At 33.2% G+C, this 20,315-nt stretch overlaps 1 protein-coding gene across 1 annotated transcript in view; it reads right to left on the bottom strand.

Annotated features, from left to right (window-relative positions):
* The window catches only part of LOC135198378 (suppressor of tumorigenicity 14 protein-like), a 173,504-nt gene that overhangs the window by 104,287 nt on the left and 48,902 nt on the right, over positions 1–20,315 (bottom strand). The window contains exons 4-6 of the mRNA XM_064225926.1: positions 13,372–13,472; positions 13,003–13,100; positions 12,673–12,818 (exon numbers count right to left, since the gene is read on the bottom strand). Coding sequence (XP_064081996.1) covers positions 12,673–12,818; positions 13,003–13,100; positions 13,372–13,472 — 345 coding nt within the window. The remainder of the gene's footprint in view (positions 1–12,672; positions 12,819–13,002; positions 13,101–13,371; positions 13,473–20,315) is intronic.

Raw genomic sequence — 20,315 nt, 5'->3', positions numbered from 1 at the left:
CCAGGATATGATGATCTTGTTAGGGGTGAAACACAGTTATCATCCAGAAACTTAAGGAGCCTTGGAAAGGTTCCACCAGACATTGAAAAGTATGCTGACAAAGAATTGTTCTGAGTCAGGAAGAGAATGGGATGTTGGTTTACCCTTAATGTTATTTGGAGTTAGGAATGCTTATCAAGAAATCATGGGATGTTCACCTTATGAGATGATTTTTGGAAGAGAAGTGAGAGACCACTGAAGGTTCTTGCAGAAAATTGGAAAGAAAATCAAGAAGAAATCAGAAAATCAAGCAGAAATCTCAGGCGAGTATGTGAAGATCTTAAGAAAAAGGTTAGAAGAGATTACGAAATTCTCTTTAGAAAATCTGAAAATAAGTCAAGAGAAAATGAAAAGGAAATAGGACAAGGAGACTAAGCTAAGAAGTTTTAGTGTTGGTCAACAAGTGTTAGTGTTTCTACCAGTCAAGAGATTTCCCCTTACCAATAAATTTCAAGGTCCTTATGAGATAATTGAGAAGTTGAGTGATAGAGCTTATGTGATTGAAACACCAGAAAGAAGAAAACGACTTAGGAAGATTCATGTGAACCTCTTGAAACCTTACTTCTTAGAAACTAGAACCGAAACTGTGTCAATAATACAAACAACTTCATCTACAGAAGATGACAATGACTATGAATTGGGAGCTGAAAGAAAGATGAATAATTCTTCAATTTTGGAAAATTTGGAGGATAAACTGAAACATCTTAATGTTGAACAAGGTGAGGAATTGAGTGAAGTGATTAGAAGCTTCAAAGAGATTTTTTCAGACGTACCCAGACGTACTGATATGACCAAACATGAAATCAAGATTCAAGAAGATGGAAAATCATTCAAGCGAAGAGCTTATCGCTTATCACCTTATCATCGAGATGTTTTGAAGGAAGAAGTTGAATATTTGCTGCAACATTGATTAGCAGAACCCTGTTCAAGTCACCACAGTTCTCCACGTGTGTTAGTGAAGAAACCAGATGGCTCATTTAGGATGTGTACTGATTATAGGAAATTGAATTCCATTAGTGTGGCTGACAATTATCCCTTGCCTTTTATAGATCAGTTACTTGATAATATTGGGCAAGCCAAGTTTGTTTCCAAGATAAACTTGTTGAAGGGATATTATCAGATACCCTCAGATGAAAATGCTAAGCTGCTGTCAGCTTTTATTACTCCTTTTGGATTGTATCAGTATACTGGTCTGCCATTTGGTCTGATGAATGCATCTGTAATATTTCAACGAGTGATGGATCAACTGCTAGGATCTATAGAAGGAGTAGGTGTATAGCTTGATGACATAGTTATTTACTCTACAACATGGGAAGAATATCTACAGACTCTGAAGAAAGTTTTCAAGAAACTACAAGAAGCAAGACTAACAGTCAACCTAGAGAAGAGTGAGTTTGGTAAGGCGACTGTTCAGTACCTTGGGTTTGAAGTTGGGAAAGGCCTTCTCACTCCAGTGAATGATAATGTTGAAGGTATCTGTATGACCTAACCCACCTTCTACTAGGAAGCAGCTACAAAGATTTTTGGGCATGGCTGGATTCTATCATCATTTCTGTCCAAATTTCTCAGCCGCAGTAACTCCCTTGACAGTCCTAACGAGTCCGAAAGCTAAGTTTGTTTGGACTCCAGAATGTCAAGAATCCTTTGAGAAGGTAAAAGCCTTTTAACTTCAAGACCAGTGCTTCAAGCGCCAGACTTTAATTTAAAAAATTGTGATACAAGCTGATGTCTCTGACTGTGGAACTGGAGCTGTTCTACTTCAAGAAGGTGAAAATAACCTTCTTCACCCTGTGGGTTTCCTGTCTTCGAAACTGAAAAAGCATCAGAAAAACTATCCAACTATTGAAAAGGAAACTCTAGCCTTCATCACAGCATTGAAAACGTTTGAAGTGTATGTGAACAGAACATAGGAATGAAGAAATTTTAGTGTTGTCTGATCACAATCCCATTATTTATACAGCGGATGAAAGATCATAATCAATTACTAACTAGGTGGTCTTTGTGCTTGCAACAGTATAATTTAAAGGTTGAGCACATATCTGGTACGAACAATGTAGTTGCCGATTATTTATCCTGTTATGAATCGTTGGATTCAACTCCAGGATAACTAATTTGGGGGGAGGAATATTATAATGTGAGTTTCGTAATGCAATTTTGCTTTTGGTAATATGATTAATTCCACTCAGAAACTGTTTATAATGTTGTGAAATGTATATTTTTATGTTCAGAGTCCCATATTGACAGGTAATGTGCTTAAATAATGTGTAATTCGTATTGAGACATACGTCGAGCAAACGGAGAGAAAGTTAGCTCTGCCTGCGAGGACAGCCCAGTCTTTCAGTACATCAAACCGCTGAGCTAGGTTGTTTTTTAATCATTTGGTCGATCCTCTTTAGAACGCAGCTGAGAAGGAGGTTCCTATAGAAGGATGACATAAAAATACTCGATATTGCATCAGATCCTTCGGGAATCTTCCATACAACGATATCATTTCATGTTTACTTGCAGCAATTAAACATTCCATTGCTAGGAAACCATTTAATATCTCTAATAAATTAACTCTTATCTCTTTCATTTTGTCAAAAGGGGACTTATCAACTCGTAAGTAGTTAGTTGTGGAGTGGAAAATTCTGTGATGTCACGGAAATGTAGTTGGTGTATCATCTTCAACACGTTACTCAACCAAGGGGCCCCATTCGCCTTGGTACGCCCTTTTTCACACCCATAGGACGAGGCATTCAATTCCAAGACTCACGTGCGGTGAAGAGGCTGTTATACCTCTCTCTCTCTCTCTCTCTCTCTCTCTCTCTCTCTCTCTCTCTCTCTCTCTCTCTCTCTCACGAGTTTTGGTTCCATTACCGTAACATAACTATATTTTTAAATAAATTGGTCACTCGATATTACTAGTTTTGTGTAATTTCTTAGATGCATGTTAATTAGTTGTGGAATTTGAGCATAGTATCATTATTATTTGTGCATGGTCCACGAAAGTGTTGAAGATTGTAATAGGCCTTTCTTTTTGAGTGAGAAATTGCAACTGCATTTGAAGGTATCTTAATTTACAAATATTTTGAAGTGCACTTCGAGGTTTTTATTTTACAGTGTTTGGATAGAATTATTATTTTTCTTATGCATATTACTTTTGTTTTATTCTTTTTACATGTCCATTTTATATGCTTAATGTTTGTACTGTCAATGCTTTTATTGCTTTTCATATTATTGTGTTTTTGCATTTTTTTTATTTCATTTAATTAGCTTGAATAATTTGTTATTGTATAGTTGTTTTAATCTAATACTTGTGAATTAATTAGCATTTAATTAAATTTCATTTAAGATTTAATTATTGCTTTATAATTTGAATTAATTAATTTTCCTGATAAACTTTGATTTCATTTTGTTTATTAATTAATTCAAGAATTAAGTAAACTTTTGTTTTCAAGTAATAACAAATTTCCCTGAGATTGTGAATTTCACTTATAATTTTTTAATTTAGAAATAATTTTTTTATTTAAAATTTATATGAGCATTTTATTATACCACCAGTATTATATTTTATTTTTGTTTAGGTAGAAATATAGTGGTAATTATGCCGTTTTCCTTCAATGAATTAGAACATTCTATAAGGGATCACTGTTACCTTTAGAGTATTCAGTCGTTTAGTATTTGTGATGAGGGGTCAGGTATCTGGCTGTAGTGAGGTAACTAGTAACCAAGTACTTGATCAAACTAACTGTGCCCCAAGTATAAAAGGTGTCCCAGACCTAGGAATAAAAGAGACTCTTACTCTAACAAGTACAAATAGTAAGTGTAGTAACCAGATGCTTGGCACTTTAGGTTAACAGGCATTAATGGTGTCCAGACCCAGATATTCTTCCAGGATTTCAGGATGGGCAAGTGGTCCCCTTGTCCTTACGTGCGGGCGCCCAGGGACCCAGGTTGAAAAAGGGAACTAGGTTGTCAACCCTACTGGCATTTGCTTTTAGAAGTAGGAAACACTCGATGCATATGCTATGTTCATTAGCCTCGTTTCTGTTTTCATATCGAGTAGTTTTTCTGTTTCAAATTGAGATGATTATAATCATTATACCATATCTGAGTTATCTCTTAATAGATAGTTTTCCTCGTGGTTTTCAGTGCACTTCTCGCGGGGTACTGTAGGCATTACTTATGCGCATATATATATATATATATATATATATATATATAATATATATATATATATATATATATATGTGTGTGTGTGTGTGTCTGTGTGTGTGTGTGTGCGTGTATATATACATATATATATATATATATATATATATATATATATATATATATATATATATATATATATATATATATATATATATATATATATATATATATATATATATATATATACTATATATATATATATATATATATATATATATATATATACATTTTACTATATTTTACAGTTTTTTCTTTAGGTAAATTAAAGGTATCCTTAACATATTGTATAACATTTGTATGCAGTATATGACTGCGTTACTCTTTCTAGAATGTTTGATTCATTTGAACACTATATTGAAATATTGGAAAAAAGTCAATGTAACCTTCTGTATCTCTTTCTGCATCGCATCTTGCTTCACTTAAATTACTGGCATCGCAATTCTAACGACACACACACACACACACATCACACACACACTCACACACGCACACACACACATATATATATATGTGTATATATATATAGTATATATATATATATATATATATATATATATATATTATATATATTATATATATATATATAGATACATACATTAAATAATTGCTTCCCTCACTAAAGAAATGGAGGCGCTGATACTGTTTTTTTGGAATTGACGTGCTAGTTCAAAGGGTCAAAAGTGTTTGTCTGATAGATACCGGAAACTATCCATGTATGTTTTAAGATACGACCCCCCTTGGAAAATATACTGCGGGCGCCGCAGTATATTTTCCAAGTACTCCAGTACCATGAGAGACTGCAAATTTATTTGTGAAGTTGAAAGCAGGCCGGCATTATGTAATGTCAAAATGAATGATTATAGCTGTCATAAAGATAAAACTTGCCGCCATGGTCTCGGTGGTTTCCAAACATAACGGGAAATTGGCCAGTAGAGTCTGTCCTATAATGCAGGGTGAACCCAAAAGTGTCTCACATTTTCCTTTGCATGTCTAATCATTTCGAGGCACAAGCCTGTCACACATCCTACTTGGACAACATCCGTAATGAACATGGAATTGCGATGCCAATAATTGAAGTGAAGCAAGATGCGATTAAGAAAAAAATACAGCGTTACACTTTTTTGTTTAATTGTTCCATATACTGTTCAACTGAATTCAAATATTTATCGAAAGAACAATGCAGTTATATACTGTATACAAATATCATACAATATGTAATGATACCTTGAATTTATTTCAACTGAAAGAATATAATGGAAAATGGAATGGAAAAAAATTATGTAGTCAAATGTATATATAAATTTTTTCCAGGATTTCAGGGGGTGGGGGAGTGCCCCCTTTTGCCCCTAGTATGTGCGAGCGCCCATAATAATGAACCAAACATGCTTGTTTGATACTCAGTAACGCTTCGAAAATAGCGCTCGTGTAGCCTGGCCAAAAACTCGACGTTAGGCTGCGTCAGCAACGAGACGTTTTTAGCGCTCGTGTATCCAGACCCAAATTTAAGGGTTCGTAAATAACACTATTATGTACAACAGGAAATGAAAAGTAGTATCCCAATTTAGGAACATCGAAGGAAGGGGAGGGAGGTCTAAAATGGTTACTTAAAATGTCGTTTACTCTATGTTGGAATAAAGACAAGGGAAAACAATTTTGTTGAAAATATTTTTGTAAGAGGGAAATTTCGTTATGAAAGGAGGACCAGTCAGAAGAAAGTGAAAGGGCTCTATGGATGTGGACTGTTAAGGAATTTAGCTTGAAATTAAATGCACAGGAACTGTAAAAATTGAGGCCTAAACCTGTAAAAGTAAATTTTCTATAAGCTCTAACTTTGAAACTCTCAGGAGATCTAGAAACTTCAGTATCTAGAAAAGGTAGTTTATTATCTTTTTTTATTTTTCTAGTGTAAAGTTGGTATTGCTGTGTAATCTATTTTCATAATCTAAGGATGAGTCTGCGTGGTGAGGGTGTTTGAAAAGGACAAAGGTGTCGTCAACATAGCGTCTATTGTAAAGTGGCTTAAAATCAGGACAACTGTCCAGCAGTTGGGATCGTGAGGTCTTTTACGTACAAAGACAGTCTTTTACAAGAACGTAAATAAGACCATATATGCATTGAAGTACTGAAAAAATGGACTATATAAATATTTGGTAAGTGTTATACTTTCCAATACTTACATTAGTTATGCGGTTCTCTTTTAATTTAAAAAAAAAATTAAAAGAGGTGGTCAAGACTTCCTCTTCGTTTCAAATAATTTTCACCTGATCGCCTTCGTCTTCGCCTCCGTAACGAGCTTCTTCGTCGAAGATGTCAATTTAAAAATACTGCCCTAAATGTTTTCTATTCTGGATAAGAAACAAATATATGGTAAAAAGTGTTTGCAAATTTTGTTTCTAAACAATGCTTCCTAGTGTGGACAGGTCTTAAGAAATCATAAATTACAGAATCAAGTCCTTTCAAATAAAACAGGACTGACAAATGAGAGCATTTTGACAAGATTGAAACTATGGAAAATGGTCAAGGTAGCACCTACTATGTATTTCAGGGACCGCGATCATCGTTTTTCTCCAATATCTTTCAAACTAATTATTTGATCGAAATGGTACTTTGACACAGTGTACAAAGGCACCTCCCCTTAATTTTTAGTAATATAGTGCATTGTCAAATGGTGTTAGTTAAGATGACTTTTAAAGGCAAAGTCGTATGAGTCAGCATGGGGTCATTAACGGATTCGAACGCCCCGCTATAGCCATCCCTTCCCTCCCTCACTTCCTCTCGATTTTTTATCGCTGTTTCACATTTCTCCCCCAATAACTCTGATATTTTTCAATGCCACCACATAATTGGAGAGTTTATAGAGAAAAAGATAGCGAGGTTTGATGTAGTGACCATTAAAATGGTTAATTTTCCCCAATGTATTTGTTTATAGTAGTATCCTTGGCGTGTCAGGTAATACCGTCATGATAAGGGGTTGTCTGTCGGCTGCAGCACTCGCACTGCATAAGTATTCACTGCGTAATTGATGGAAACAGATTTTTCATTGCTGTCACCGATGCCATGTTACTTTGTGTGCATCGTTGCAGAAATGCATTTGCAATACGACTCCTAACTATAATCAAAATGGAGTAAGCCGACAATAGAATAAGGATCAATCTTAATAGTATACTAGGGAACCCACATGGCCAAAAAGGCCTTATTTTCGGAGTAACCCATCATAATTCTAGCACAAGGTCAGACCTCATTTTTTGGTTAATTTAATTTCTCTAGATTGGTAATCCAGAGGTCTGATCGGAAATCTATCTTGCAAACATACTGAAAATTCCTTTCGAAATGGTGTACCTACTAACTTGAAAATAGGATCCGAAAACGGCAATGATTAAACTCCATTTTTTGCTGTAACTTTAGACTTGGTCAACATAAAACGATATTTTTTTGTGGTGAGATATATGTTTTTGATGTCGTAAAATCGTTTGGAAACATTTTTAGTTATGTATCTGTTGCCTTTATCTTGGAATCAGAGATGGAAGTACTCAATCATCATATCATCAAATGCCTTTTTTAGGAAAAGATTAATACAAGTTCTTCGTATAAGCCAAAAATCCTTTCCATCAATGGTAAATGGTCATAAAAAGAATCAATAGCTACTAATGTTTAAAACTGTTAGAGATTTGGCCACTTATATCCATTTTTTCATATTAAGTCATATTACTGATAAAAGTGTTATGTTCACTTTCAGCAACAAAACATTTCAGTTTATTTTGTCCTAACATTACTATAATGTAAAGTTTAAAGCTATTAATTAAGAAGTCATTGGGTAGGATCCTTGAATTTTAGTTTGTCTAAATAATAAAAGTAAAAATAACAAAATCATAATCCATGAAGAAACATACAGATGAAAGAAAGAAAATATATTTTCTAGTTTTAAAAACGTCTAAATATTTTTTAAACGCTAACCTTGATGGATTATATAAATAGTAAAAGTGTTACTTTCCAAAAATCTTATCATTATCATTCTCTTTTGACGTCCCTTGCCCTTTGATAGTAAAGATTGATATTTCTTATGTACATTGAAATTATGCAGAAATGGAAAAATATTAAAGGATGTAGCCTGCACTTTCAGCAATTATTATTGCTTTTGGCTACTATGGTAATCATGGTTCTACCACATTTGAGAAAGTACATTTTAGTAGAAATTACTAGATTAAGTCACATTAACAATGTAAGAAAATCAGCTGACGCCACAACAAACCCATAGCAGTTCGAGTACACTTTTCCGGTTTTCCACCGCATTTACATACAACAGCACACTTGACACCTGCATTAACGCATGTGCACCTCCTAAGATATCTTAGTTTGATGCATTTGCGGTAGTGGCTGCCAGCCACCTCTGAAGGTCTAGGTGATTGTTCCATCATTCATGGCTCAAGATTTCCATCTGCCATTGTTCGACCAAATAATGTTGGGCCAGGGAATCTCATAATAAAGCTACAAGCTGATCCGTATAAAAAAAAACGTTTCCTTTCCTCATACTGAAACTGTGACCTTCATCATTTGGTTCAAAGAGCGATATTGGATACTCTGTCTATTCGTAGCAAAATGGATTGGCGTGGACACTACACAAGAAGTCCCAGTTCCGAACAATGTTGTTATCTTCTTTATACAACTATGCTGAGGTATCAGTTTTCCAGATTTATTACTTTTTTACATCAAATGTTTTAAGCTTTATTGATGTTATATTTGTGCTTCGAAATTTCTCGGCTATTGCTGATGCCTCAATTCCTTTTTGTTTTGCATAAATGAGATCCGTTGAGTTGCATATTTATCTAGTTGCAATATTCAGCAAATCCGATGTGGAGCTAAATAGATTTTTTTAGTTTATGAATAATCAGCTGTTTGTTATATAAGTAACAGTTTCGCGATCTTTTTGTGCCTGAATATATCCTGGATTTTTGAGCAACTTTTTTTTGGCATATGTATCATAGTTTTCGTCTCCTCAGATATAGTAGCTGTAAGTCCTGGTAATGCTTTCAAATATTTCTCCATAGCTGCTTCTTTCTGGGTAATACCTTTATAGAATGGTACCTCTGCCTCTTTGTTATGTCTTTTCAAGGGCCATATCTGTCCAAATGCTATTAAAATAAAGTTTGGCTTCACTAATTGTAAAGTGACCTTTGCAGAATTCTGCAGTAAGCTCTTCTGGTAAAGTTCTCATTGCATGCAAATAGTGAGGAATACATACCACGTATTTTGTATGGCCAGCAAAAACTATATATGGCAACATCATTCGTGTAGTGTCAGCTATTGATACTTTTGTTCCTTCTTTTTCTTCAAACCGGGACTTATTTCATATATTGCTTCATCACATATAACGATACAATATTGTTGACCCCGTTTAATGGCAGCTGCCCTACAGTAATCCAATGATGTCTTAACTACATATGGTTTTGTTGGAAATTATGGAATGAAAGGAGCAGAGCCTATGACCGTTTTGGGCTTTTGTACCTCTCATGGAAATAATTCCATGTGATCAGATTTGATGGTTCATTCTTAATAGCAGCAATAAGCCATATTAATTGCCAGATAACAGTATTAGAATCCATTTTGAATCATTAAACCTGAAAAATATTTAAACTAGCAGTTAGATAATTTATGATATATGCTAACTGGATGCACACAATAAAACTGTAAACTGTTATAAAACAGCTCGTATTCGAAGGTGAATACATACAAATACTTCAAGTGATAATTAATATTTCTTGTTTTATCATAGAAAACTATGTTCATTTTCAAATAACATCATTCCATATGAATTATAAAGAAAAGATATAGCAATACGTTCACAATATTTGTAAAGTACTGAGACTGAATTTCACCGTTTCATGTGTAAGATGTTGTGTCATATCAGTCCAGTTACAATAATAAAAAAAAAACTGCTAATCTATGATCAGCAGCTATTACTCCACCTATTCATATCATTTTAGTTCTGATGAAACAGAAAATTAGTTGATAACAACTATTACGGACCAGTTAACACAATTTGTTTTATGAAATTCAGATTTCACTGTCGACTTTCTTGGATTCCAAGATGGCCGACAAAGCTACAGTTTCATAAACATTTCCAATTAATTTTTTACCCAAAAACATGGATTTAAACTCAAATACTGTATTGTTATGCTTAATGGGTGTAGGTACATATACAACAAAACATAATAAAGTGTTTAGTGGATTTTTAAGGTAAATTTCCTTGGGGTACGCTATTTCAAATGAACTTTACAGCATATTCACAAGAGAGATTTGTGAGCAGACCTCTAGATTATCAATCTAGATAAATTAAAGCAACAGAAAATCTAGGTCTGCCCTTGTGCTAAATTTATGATGGGTCACCTCCAAAATTTGGCCCTCGGGTCCCTAGTGTAAGTAAATCTTCATAATAGACTCACGCAAAAAGCACACGCATGTTGGTCAATCAATCAATCAATGTATCTATCTTTCTATCATATTTTCTATTACTTTGTCCACATTTAACCTTTGGCGTATATATATATATATATATATATATATATATATATATAATATATATATATATATATATATATATATATATATATATGGGGATACAATCCACAATGAAGTAAAATCCTCTTGTAGATTAAAATATATATTCTTGTACAGGATTAAAGCTTTCGACCATCAACTGTGGTCTTGTTCACTAAAATGACATTTTAGTGAACAAGACCACAGTTGATGGTCGAAAGCTTTAATCCTGTACAAGAATATATATTTTAATCTACAAGAGGATTTTACTTCATTGTGGATTGTATCCCCATTTACTTAGAGGTACGACATAGTACCTGGCTTCTGGATCTGGATATATATATATATATATATATATATATATATATATATATATATATATATATATATATATATATACATAGTACATAATACATAGTCTTCAAATTAAACAAAATATCAATTGGGAAAGTACTTAGATGAAACATGTTCATTTTCATTTTTATATACTCATTCAAAATCATTCAAATTCATAAGGAATAAGTATATTCAGATAATATTAGTGATAAACATATATCACAATCATTTTTGGTCTGTTGCCGTCAAGGAATGAAAAACGAGCGACTTCTCAATTGTGACATTTGCAGATTCTGCAAAATAGAGATACAAGCCTGTGAAAGAAAGACATGTATCAATTAATTTCTTAACTGACTGGATACCTTCTTTACAACAAAAACCCTGCATGTTAAATGCCTGAAAATGGGGTTACAGGTAACACTTAGTCTTCATAAACGACTGTCCCAGTTGTAAGAAATACAGGTAAAATCCTTTTTGGAACCTGTCACAAAGATAGGTAGTATATGTATGAATATAGTGCATCACTTTACATTAATGATAAGTAATATAATTCAAGATGCATGAAACTCAACTCATACACTAAACTTAGTACTGTACAAGAATTACATCCTTATTACTGGCCTATAATTAGTAGTTACGAAATTGTAGTGTGTTATGAATAGAGAGCACACATACAATAATATAATGATAGTGATCGTAGTTTCCCCCAAATTATACCAATTTTCTGGTTTTCCTTTTCAGCAATTTACCTGCAAACGTAATAAGAATTAGGCAAAGCTCCGTCTATTTGGGGATTTGGGGGAAGTGAGCAGACCTTGTCTCTCATGGCCTTGGTATACAAAGTTACGGTCATACGCTCTTCAACCTACTCCCATTTATATAATCTAAGAAAATACAATAACAATAATTAAATGAACACAGAATTTACAAACACTAACATATTTATAGCATCCAATATTACTTCGTAATTTATAATATAATAGGCAGGAAAGTGAGAGGGCCGAGACTGGAAGGCCAGGAAGGTCGGTTGAGGGAGGGATGATGAAGGGAAGGGAAGGGAAAGGGAGGGAGGGAGAGACGGGATGGGGATGACGTTCGAAAGCATAGGTTGGCAATGCTTGGCAACACCCTGTAAGTCAAGAGTAAACGCCTAAACTAACGCCATGTGACAATGCACTCTATTACCAAAATTTAGGGGGGATGTCTTGTACACTAAGTCAAGTACCATTTCGATCAAATATTCAGTTTGAAAGATATTTGAGAAAAACGATGACTTGCGGTCCCTGAAATGCATAGTAGGCAAGTTTGTCATCCCAAGTCCAACATCAAACAAAAGTGCTGAAATCCAAAGAGTAATTGAATGTAACACTGCAGAACAGGTATTATAATACCATCGAATTTCATAAAAAAAAAAAGATGCACACAAGTACACATGCACCCACAGAACTTAGAAAATTAGTTTATGTACATAGCTGCAGGATTGCAGACTGGGTGTTGTTACCAAAGAAACCAATACCAATACAACACAACAACGAGTCAATAGTCTAGTCAATCAGTATCTGTTACCTTTTCCAACGCTGACAGAGCACATATAGCCTCCAGTGCATTCATTTCCTTTCAGCCTTTTCCTGGTGTGACGGATCAAAAGTTGATTGGATGAAGTGGTCAGAGTTGTCGGGCCTTTTCTTTTGCATCCTTTTACGTTGGAGCTTCTGTCATTATCAAGTTCAACATATTATATCATGAGACCACATCTCATATGCAGTTATGATCATTTCTACTGATATGTTTTAAGAAAATTTAGGATCTTTTAATAAATAGTTTACATGATAATACTGAAGTACATAATGAATATAATATGAATTACTATAAAAAAAAAATGTAAACCAGACTCACGTTAGGGGATCAATGAAAAAGACATTTTCCCGCCTGCATCCTTTAGAAGCTAAATCGAAATGTGGACACTTAATAGTTATTGTTGTGCCTTCAGGACTCTGAAATAATTCACATGATTCAAATAATGACAAAGAATGAAAAATATTCTAATGTAGTTTGTAAAAAAAAAAAAAATTGCAGCCTGAAATCACAAAAATTTAAATGTTTAGGTGAGAACTGTAAACCAAAGTTGGTGTTCACCACTGCAGTCAAATTATTTAGTCTAAAATTAATATCAACACGATTTTTGGCTGGAAAGGATGATAAAATTAATGTGATAAAAGGAAATATATATTCCTTGTAGATACCTCAAGACTAGCATGCACTTACCAATATGTAACTGTCGCAGTTTAAACTAGTTCTGCCATCACTTGAGTAAATAACTCCTTCATCGTTGTAGGGAAGAAAAAAGTTTCCACACTCTGGTCCGGCTGAAAGAATAATGATCATTATGGAAACGGGCTTCTTTATCTTTTTCTAACTACATTGCATGTTAAGGTTTTTGGTTGTGTGATCGCTAGCATCATCTCCTGCCAGGGGTAACAGGAATAGGATGTTCCATCAAAAACTCATTGATCCTCTCTTGTCCTAAACAGTTAACTTGGTGTGTGGAAGTTACACAGCTGTAGTGGTAGCAACCAATGCTAAAAATGACATGGGATTGTAATCTCTTTCTGAAAAACTTGCTAAAAACTGGAAGGCTGGCACCCTGTAGCATCACCCTCTCTCAGGGGAGAGGGATATATATATATATTATTTGATTATATATATATTTATCTATATATATATATATATATATATATAGATATATATATATATATATATATATATATATATTATATAAATATATATATATATATATATATATATATATATATATATATATATATATATATATATATATATATGTGTGTGTGTGTGTGTGTGTGTGTATAACTGAATCACGAAAGTTAGGAACGTGATAAATCCATAAATAAAGATAAATGCCACGAAGGAAAAATAAACGAAGGAGTCTGCAAGATCTTTCGACTTTAAAAGTCCTTTACTGAGCAGATACTGACATAAATACGAGAAAAGACAATACAAGAAGGTTCGTATAACTGACAGATAGGGATTATAAAGGGATTAGTACCTAGAATCCGACACACCTGGAAGATAAGAAACCTTCCCAAACAAGCATAAACAATGGGTGCAATTAAAGGTTTAAGACAATCATCTCAGATACAATTTCCAGACAATTAAAGGATTATAGGTGACAGCTATTTGGAACTTGGTAAACAAAACCATATTCACAAAACATGACAGACATACATTACAACAAAATTTAATAACTCTAAGGCAACTGATTTTTATTTAAGTCAATAATTATATCTTTGAGGTCATTCTGAAACATGTTACAGATACAAGGGTCTAAATGAAAAAGGCCACGACTAACATTGAAATTACAATGAAAATTAAGTTGTATTAAAGCAGATTCTAAAAGATTTCGTGATAAGACATCTCTTGACCATGCAATTACTGAACTATCAATCCAATTAATTCGGTGGTTGTTTTCACTTAAATGAATGAATAATGCATTAGATTTTTGCCCAGTTTTTACAGAGTATTTATGCTGGCTTAGCCTTACTTCTAAGCCTTTGCTGGACTGTCCGAGATAGAATGAGGGACAATCCATACATGGAATTTTATATATTATGTTGTTGCTTTCTCTGGGGCCATTTTTTATTAACATTATTTTTAGTGTGTTATTATAGGAAAAACCAAGGTTGACATTAAAAGCTTTTAACAATGGTTTAATGGTTTCAAATCCGTTAAAATAAGGCAAACTGAGAATGTTCTTAGAATTTTCTTTGTGTGTGTTATTTACAGTATAAAACTTTTTGTGGGCTTTATTATAACAAATGTCTAATATATGTGAAGGATAGCATAAATCTTTCCCTATTTTCCTTATATATTCAATTTCTTGATCCAAATATTGTGGACTGACAATTCACAATGCTCGTAAAAACATAGAGGAAAAAATTGATATTTTTATATTAAGATGGTGGCCTGAGAAGAAATGAACATAAGTTAAGTTGTTAGTCGGTTTCCTATAAATACTGAATTTACATTGAAATGGTTCTCTATGTATCAAAACGTCTAAGAAAGGGAGGCAATTGTCTTTTTCCTATTCTAGAGTAAACTTAATCGATGGTACCTGGTTATTTAATTTAGAGAGTAAATCATTTACATCAATACCGACAGGAAGAACAGCTAAACAATCATCAACGTAACGATACCACTTTACAGGAATATGAATGATATTAGGTAAGTAGCGTTTTTCAAAGAATTCCATATACAGGTTTGAGAGTAATGGTGATAAAGGATTTCCCATTGCCATGCCAAAAATTTGTTGATAAAATTCACCATTGAATATAAACTTACAATCACAAATGCACAAACTCGTGAGTGAAATAATGTGACTTATGGGTAGAGGTAATTCATGCTGAGTTAGTTCATTGCTAAGATATTCTAAAATAGAGTCTATAGGGACTTTAGTAAAAAGAGAACATACGTCAAAACTAACGAATCTATCAGTAGGGCAAAGAGCAATTTTGTTTAATTTATCAACTAAATCTAGAGAATTATATATATGAGAGTCGGAGATGGTTCCAAGTAACGGGGACAAGATCTTAGTGATATATTTCGAGTGTTTATATGAAATTGAACCAACAGTACTGATAATAGGCCGCATAGGGTTATTTTCTTTGTGCGTTTTGACTAATCCGTATAAGTAAGGTAGCGAAGGAGATTTGACTGACAATTTGCCTAGTAGTTCTGTTTTATCTTTAAGGATACTTTTCCCAATGCTATTGAAGTTTTTTATGACTTGATCAAGAGGATTTTTTGTTAGTTTTTTATAAGTCACATCATCATCCAGTAGGGCTTGCATACGTGATATGTAGTCAGCTTTATCTAAAATTACTATACTTTTGTAATGTGGATAGTATTGTCCTTTTTAAGATCAGTCAAACTTTTCTTATAGCGAGCAGGGAAGTTACTTTCATGCTTAACATTGGCAGCTCCGTAAACAATACCTTTAATCATGTCAACATGATTTTGAGGAAGATCACAATATTTTTCAAATTTACTTAGGGATGACCCAATCATTAAAGCAGAAGGTCTACTTGTTACAAAGAAAGATAAACCATATCCAAGCGCACTCACAACATTTTCACTTATTTGTTTACTAAGTTAACAACACAATCTTGACGTGCACGATTAGTCCAATCACTGCTATCAATAAGATTTTTTAGTTTTCTGTCGAGTTTCCTTTTCAGGGCATCTGTAGTCCTGCGTAGTTTTTCGTAAATTTCCCGTCGCAGCGAGTCCTTCCAATCAGCCGGGATGGAATGATTCAAAGAGATCCTTGTTCTTTCCAGTTCCTCGAATTTTTCTTTCTCTTCTTATTAAATTTTGTTGTAATGTATGTCTGTCATGTTTTGTGAATATGGTTTTGTTTACCAAGTTCCAAATAGCTGTCACCTATAATCCTTTAATTGTCTGGAAATTGTATCTGAGATGATTGTCTTAAACCTTTAATTGCACCCATTGTTTATGCTTGTTTGGGAAGGTTTCTTATCTTCCAGGTGTGTCGGATTCTAGGTACTAATCCCTTTATAATCCCTATCTGTCAGTTATACGAACCTTCTTGTATTGTCTTTTCTCGTATTTATGTCAGTATCTGCTCAGTAAAGGACTTTTAAAGTCGAAAGATCTTGCAGACTCCTTCGTTTATTTTTCCTTCGTGGCATTTATCTTTATTTATATATATATATATATATATATATATATATATATATATATATATATATATACATACATATATATATATATATATATATATATATATATATATATATATATATATATGTATATCATATATATATATATATATATATATATATATATATATATATATATATATATATATATATATATATATATATATAATATATATATATATATATATATATATATATATATATATATATCATAACATAAATATGCGAGATGTATGTTTAAGCCATCAGTGTTCATTTATTTTGGTATTTTGTGACTGTGGTTAATTAATTACCCTCTCTGCCTTAAGCAACTCCCAGTCACATTAATCGCATCTAGCTCGAGACTTACAGTGCATCCTTAATTTGCAGAACACAAAAAGTTGTGCACATCTCCCGTGTCCACGGTCCCAAGGTGGTTCATACAACCATCCATTTCAAATCCCATGGTGCTCCGGAGATTGAAGAGCTACAGTTGTTACCTATTATTTTATAATTGGCGATAATTGCAGTAAGCATTTTATTCCATAAATTCCTGTTTTCATAAAAGGGCTTAACATTTTCTGGGGTTTTCATAGTGGCACTAATTGATTTGTTAACTGACATACCCTCAGTGCCACGAAGCTAGTGTAGCATTGCATTTCCCTTAAATCCATTGATGATACATTATTTTTTTCCTGTTCTCTTTTGTTATCTGCATGGCACCCAGCCTTGTCAGATGTCAGCCAAGTTTTACAGCAAATTGCACACCTTGCACAGCCAAGCACGTAACAATATATATATATTATATATATATATATATATATATATATATATTATATATATATATATATATAAGACCTTTCAGCTTCCCTAGTGATGAAACTTTTAGTAGCTGCTACTGTTCGGACTTGTTATAACAGAATCATATCGATTTCCTTAAGTACATGTTTTAATGGATGAATTTCCCTCTGTCCATATCCGTCTTTTTGCAAATGTAACAACATAGGCCTTTCTAGTGTCGTTAGTAATCCCTTTGCAAAAATAATAAAAGTAATGGAACCGTATTTTGCTCTAAAATATTCACATTATGCAGTTTTAGAGATTCCTTTGAAATCCAAGATACAGACAACAAAGCTTAGCCTTTGATTAGCTCACCATTATCAGCCATGAAATCCCGAAGCTTTCCTTATCCTTGCACCCCTTCTTTTCTATAGTAGGTTTTGACCTGATCAGAGAGATCTTTTGGTCAGAGTACCACTTTTATATTTTCATGATATCCATGATTAACAACAGACCTATCATACTCTCGTCTATCATTGTCTTACCTCTTACTGGTGAATGGACAGAAGTACAGGTATTAAATTGTTGTTTAAATTTATACTTACAAAGATGGTTTTGAAGATGAAGGAAAACATCTGACATCTAACAACAAAGCCGAAAGACCTCTACTGTGTCGGAACCAGTTTGGTCAGTCCTGGATTAACACAAACGCAACCAAAATGTAGAGTATCCACCCAAAGACATGAAAATTCTTACAAATAAATGGATTGACAGTAGAGTGCATTAAAGCATTTGTGTCACAATGATGATTGTGCTCTAGTGGGAGAAGGTTCAGCTACATAGATGGTGAACCATTGTGCCAGAAGTTCTGAAGGTCATGACAAGAAAATAGATGAGTTGGGTGCTCGTTGCTTTTACTTGTTGATTAGATTTTTCATGTGATATCGTCTAAGTTTTTCTAGTTTGCTTCTGTAAGTAATTACACAAGAAACCACCTGATGTGCCAAAGTTTTAGAATGAAAATAATAATCAATAGTCAACTGCTGAAAAAATTTGGACAAGAAAATTATGTTGTAATTATAGAATTGTTGCCCTTATTATTGTATTTTTCATATTTATGGTAAACTTGATTGCTACAGTAATGCTGCAACTCAAAGTCAAGTCCTGCATCTCATTACAATAAATTCTTTATCATTCATATTTAAAGTTTAAGTTTGTTTTAAAAACCTTTTATTCTGTAATCCTTGCAGGTGTATTATCATTCAGGAAAACTTTTGCCAGACATTAAAGGAATCATAATCCCCAATTACCGCCATACAAACTAAAAAAGTTTATAAAGTATATTTGGATAAGACTCTAATGACTGTTCATTGTTTAAAAGTTTCATCTAAAGACAAGTAGTCCTTTTCGTACAGTAACCGGTATTCCGTTCTGGAGCCCATGATTTATCTATATTTATACTTTTTCCATGGTTAGGAATGACCCTTTCAACATTTTAGAAATAAGACACGTCGTTTACTTAATATGATTTGTATTATAATTATCGTTCTATTCACCACAAAAAGAAAAAAACTGCAAAAAAAGTTATACCCACTGTTCTGACTACTTTCTCTCTTATTACCTATATCAACTTACAAATTCTCCTGATATAAAGATCATGTAAATCGTTACCATAACCCTCATTTAGAATCTCTTGAATGATATAACAATCATCATCTGAAGATGGTTACGGATGTAGCTTGACATGTCACAAAAATTGATGGTGTCTTTCAGAAATTACAGCTAAAAATGTACTGGCTACTTGCAGTAGTGCATCAATTATAAAATCCTTGAACAATTATAAAAACCTTGAGAGGGAAATCTTATATTCAGATGAATAATCTATAATGACAATCATATATAGACATACCTAATTCAGATTGGGTTAGCAATAGTTTCTAAGTACTGTTTAATTACGTTTTAATTTTGACTGGCTTGGCCATACACAGTTCTTTAACGATTGTATGTTGGTTTAGTTTCTTAATGCAACTGATTCAAAATTCTCTTAATATGCTTTGGTGCTTAGGATTCGTTGCTGCTCCACATAGAGTAGGTGTTCAAATTTTTGCTATTTGCCTCAAAATTCTGTAGCTTCAGCATTCACGCACCTTCCACTTCTAGAACAGCCATTTCCTTTCTATTTTGAATTGCTTTCTATTGTATGCTTGTTGTTTGTCCTTCGATAGTAGTTTTGTGTTATAAAAGCTGAATGGAAGTAAAACGAAAGTAGTACAAAACAGATGAATTTTAGAAGATATATTCAAGAACAGAGATGAGTGGAAATATGGTATAACTTGGATATGCAATGTGAATTGTTGATAAATTAGAGCATGCATGGGTCATGTTCATCATGATGAGTTGCTTACCATGATTCTTTCATTACAAATTTCTATGCTTGATTATTATTATTATTATTATTATTATTATTATTATTATTATTATTATTATTTCTTGGAAGAAGACCCCCTTTTAAAGATATTCTGTTAAAAAGAATGGCTGTGTTTAACAAATTAATTTTATATGACAGCTTTTCTATTCTTCATATTAATTGTTTTTCTGGCTCAGCAATATTATTATTTAATAACTGGCCAATATTCACATTGGTATTTCATAGAAAGGATGCGGGAATGTTCTTTTTTTTTTTTTTAACTA

This window comes from Macrobrachium nipponense, chromosome 22 (genome assembly GCF_015104395.2).
Source record: "Macrobrachium nipponense isolate FS-2020 chromosome 22, ASM1510439v2, whole genome shotgun sequence".
Taxonomy (NCBI): Eukaryota; Metazoa; Arthropoda; class Malacostraca; order Decapoda; family Palaemonidae; genus Macrobrachium; species Macrobrachium nipponense.
This window is presented reverse-complemented; position numbering and strand designations above follow the sequence as displayed.